General features: G+C 51.0%; 1 protein-coding gene and 3 pseudogenes across 1 annotated transcript, besides 3 other annotated features; all 4 read right to left on the reverse strand.

Annotated features, from left to right (window-relative positions):
• On the reverse strand, nt 1-579 carry Tc00.1047053508057.11 (surface protease GP63, putative; the record flags this gene model as incomplete). Its single annotated transcript, XM_798195.1, has 1 exon — nt 1-579. A coding segment is annotated over one exon (579 nt), but the record flags the coding sequence as incomplete, so codon positions are not given.
• Nucleotides 1-4,235: a sequence feature (areas not merged during assembly with more than two copies in the genome that could not be assigned to a particular haplotype).
• Nucleotides 1,101-2,102, reverse strand: Tc00.1047053508057.20 (annotated as a pseudogene).
• Nucleotides 1,562-1,617: a microsatellite.
• Tc00.1047053508057.31 lies at nt 2,301-2,489 on the reverse strand (annotated as a pseudogene).
• Nucleotides 2,973-3,021: a sequence feature (AT_rich).
• Nucleotides 3,116-4,235, reverse strand: Tc00.1047053508057.41 (annotated as a pseudogene; the record flags this gene model as incomplete).

Raw genomic sequence — 4,235 nt, forward strand, 5'->3', positions numbered from 1 at the left:
ACCACCCGGCGCTGCAGCCACGTACAGCACCATGTCAGAATTGGCAACGCCCTTGGTATGATGCTCAGCAGGCACAGTGAAACGACTGCAAACGCTGCCCGTGGCAAATTGGGGCACAACCAACGGACGCTCCAGTGGCTGGACGAGCAGACGATCCGCATGCAGTTTGACAGCTGCAGGGACAACATTGTCGATGAGGATTTTCCTCTTATTACTGGAAAGAGCATCGCCCCGACAATCGTAATATCCTGTCAATGGATTTTTCAAGTAAGAATCATCTGAGCTGCAATACTTCTTGGTATCATCCAGGTCCCTTGTCGACACATTGATGCGGATGGGTGCCCATCCATTCCCCCCGATGACGGTGTATGTCTGCGACGCACTTCCCGTTACCAAAGGCACGTTTTTCATCACCACCGGCATCGATTTCGTCCTGTCGACACGCATCGCATCGTCAAAGGAACAATGGTACGTCAGGCTGGCAGCAAAGCACCCGCTGGAACAACACATCAAAGTCAACATCATGAGCAGCAATGGCAGCGCTGCAGGGCACGGTGAGGCGAGGAGCCACCGAACCATCGGCGTGACTGTTGGAAAAGTATTTCTTGGCTTGCTGAGGCAACAAAGACTGACTGGTTGAAAAGAAAAATGAGACGCAAACGTCACCACACAAGAAAACAAATGATGGTTAATGAAAATACGCCCATTCAACCACAACACAAGCAGAGATTCAAAACACACACGTGACGGGAAGCCGAGGCGTGGGACGACCAGCGCACACACACTCTCATTACTCCCGTAAAGCAAAACACAAACAGGGAGAGAGAGAGAGGTCGCCCACTCAATGCAATAAAAACAAAACAGAAACAGTTACGGTGCTCCGCCCATGCAGCCAGGCAGGACGGCAGCGGTGCGTTTCGTGCAAAAGAGAGCACCAACGGCCTGCATGGGTGTGCATGCATATATACAATGGGCACATTATTGTGTGTGCCTCGTGGGGTGAGGTGAGGGCGGGAGTCCATGCAAGGGGACACACACACAGAGAGAGAGAAGGAAGACTGTGTGTGTGCGGGCGGTGCATGGCTTTCCCTCCTTCACTCTCACGCGGCCACCACAGCAACAGCAGCCGCACACGCAACAAGAAGAAGCAAAAGAGGGGAGGTGGAGTGGAAGGCCGCGGTGCTGCCGTCACTGTCGCCAGTAGTCGCAGCATCATTTGTTATAGCTGCGGCTTCGACATTTGCTGTTTTATTTGTATTTTCTTCTTTATTTTCACCTGTTGTGCTTCTTTCTTCGCTTCACCATCAGGTGCTTGATCACGTTTTGGAATGCCTTCTTCATTTCCTTTGTCGGCGTCATTTGTAATGGCACCTTTGGAAGCTGAGGGTGATGTTGGAGTTGATTCTGCGCTAACTTCTGTTGGTCCGTCCGTTTTCGTGACTGTGGTGGGGATGTTTTCTTCTTTTCGTGAGGCACTTCTTGACCCCATGTCGTGTTGAGACGCTTCTACATGTTGCACTGAAGGGTCATCTGCAAAGGAGGGGTTTTCATCTTTTGTTTGTGTTGTTGCTTCTGCCGCTGCTGCCGCTGCCGCTGCTGCAGGTGCTTTTGGTGTTGGTAATTTGAGTCCTTCTTCCTGGGCGGAGCCGTCATCAGAGCTGGACTGTCCCTTCGCTGGTGTTGCATTTAAAGTTCCTCCTGGGTTTCCATTCAGTGTCGTTGCTAATGGTTCTGATGGTGGTGGTACTCCTTCTTGCGGCAATGTTAATTGGGATGTTTCTTCACCTTCAATTGAGCTTTTGGGTCCCTCAATTCCTCCGGTTTCTTCTTTCCCTCTCACTGTGCTTGCTGGTGATGCCATTTCCTGTTTGTGCACCCAAGGACTGATTGCCGTTTTCGGGACCTTCCTTGACTGAATCCTGCGTTACATGTTGTTCGGCACCAACAATACCAGCAACAGGCTCTGAACTGTCAAATCTTTCATCTTTTTTCATTTCGGTACCTTTATCGACATTGGCCTCCGCCATCACACAGCCACGCACCGTCCCATCCAGAAATGAGAGTCACGCACCACAACAAAAACAATGAAAGGAGTGCTGATCGATCGCCCCCTTCCTCACACCCTCACAGTCAATATTACCGTCAGCGTTACTCCCTCTTTAGAAAAACTCACCGGCATGCCGCGTAGCCCGTCATCCTCCCCCGCTGCGTCCGCCACCTCCTCCCGCAGTCCAACAGCTCCGTGTCATCCACTTCTTCCACAGCCTACGGCATGCCACCGCCACGCAATACTCATACACGTGCTCCATGCGCTGCATTTTGTTCTCCTTGTATTTGTGGCGGCACCGCAAAGTCTTGCAGCCGGCGGCATCGTGGTGCTGGAAGAAGTACGGCGCAGCAACCGTGCGGGTGTCCGTGTGGCTGTACTCGCGCTTCAACTCGTCCAGCACGAACGGGCTCGGCGGCAGCTATTCCAGCGGGTTCATTTTCTTCTTCCCCCGTAAACCGCGGACGCCTCACGGAGCCCTCCAGCGGCGTCACGCCATGTCCCATGAGGTCATGCGCACCGCCCCCTCATGTTCCCCTTCGCAGCCGCAGAAGAACGCAGCACCCACATGCAATTGCCGGCAAGATAGGACCATCCACGTAAAATAAAACGTTATACGTGTCGTGCGAGGGTGGTTGTATGTCTGCAGAGACGTAAAGGCAAAAAAAGAGAAGGCAGTCACGCCAAGAGGCAAATACGCACATAAGTACCGCAGAGGTCACAGAAAAAATAATCATTTCAAATATATATATATATATGGCACAACTCAAGCCGGCACGGCAGCCCAAGCAGCGAACAAATAAGGGAACAATTACGGAAGAAAAGAAAAACTACGCACTCAACGCAGTTTTCACGCAGATCGTTAAATGTAAAAAATTGGATAACAATAATAATAATAATGGCAAGTATCATTACTACTTTTATGATTATTATTTTACAAAAATGAAAATCAAAAAAAAAAATATAAAATTTTACAAACCCGCCAACAACATCAATAAAATATGTAAAAAACATCAGCATGTAAATATACACTGCACCGCCGGAGACAGCAACAACGCCGTTTTGATATCAGTAAGGAGCCGCAAAGCCCCAGCAGAAGTAACAGCACCCAAGACACACTCTCATGCACAAAGCTCGCCTCTTCACTTTCCACCTCCGACGCACTCGCAGAATAAGAGTTGCCATCATCGTATTTTTGGCCTGCCTCGCCGACCATGAGCCATCTCATATGCTCGGAATTGAGTCTTCGGTCATACAAACGGGCGTTGAAGTGTGACAAATGGCTGGATTCTGCAACTTCCCCACTCTCCCCGTGGAATTGGATGTGTGAAATAATGTTTGTTTGGAGAAGAGACCCCTTGTAGGTGCCAAGGTGAGCCGCCCTCGCGTTAATGTACAAACCCCAATTGCCCGTGTCGTGTCGCAGCACCACCTGACACGGTTTTTCTGGGTCCCACCCTGTTGGAAGTATTTGTCTACCGCCACTATGAATTACAGTCATCCACCCCCCATCATGGGTGAAAACACACCAAATAGCACAGTCCTGTCCCCGTCATCCATCACCACACGAATCAAAGGAATGGGGGTGCGTTTCTTCGGCTCATCGTGGATGACCGCCATCACCACTAGAGTGAACCTTTTGTGTAAGAAATGGTACGGTTGATTCTGTCCACTTCGGGCAACAGGCCACCCCGCCCCTGCTCCGGGTCCTTCAAACGTCACTCCATTGGAGAACCCTCTCACCGTCCCATGAACAGTCGCGTTCACGCAGAGGTACTCGTCCATCCACTCACTCCCAGCTGACAGACCAGACAAATAGCCAACAAGCCCGTCAGTAAGAATGGGACAAATACACATGCCCCTTTTCACCGGGTCGATAGTGGCAGTGGGTCTGCACGTTCTTAAGGCTTCATCCAACTCCTGCCACCTCTTCACCACAGTCTTTATCCGCTCCAGCTGCGTAGCCACGTGCACAGCAACAAGACCGCATGACCCCTCACTCCTATTCTCGTACAGCGAAATCAGATCGCCCCCACTGCTATACAACAGGGAACTGGCAGCAGCGTCATCAGCTGCATCGGATATCGGCCCAGCATCATGCACACGTGCACCTTCCCTCACCCAAAGATGAAGCCGACCCCTACCCTTTTTCTCCTCCAAATAAATCGGCGTGGTAACAAGCAGCGCT

Source organism: Trypanosoma cruzi, genomic scaffold, assembly GCF_000209065.1.
Source record: "Trypanosoma cruzi strain CL Brener 1047053516625 genomic scaffold, whole genome shotgun sequence".
NCBI lineage: Eukaryota > Euglenozoa > Kinetoplastea > Trypanosomatida > Trypanosomatidae > Trypanosoma > Trypanosoma cruzi.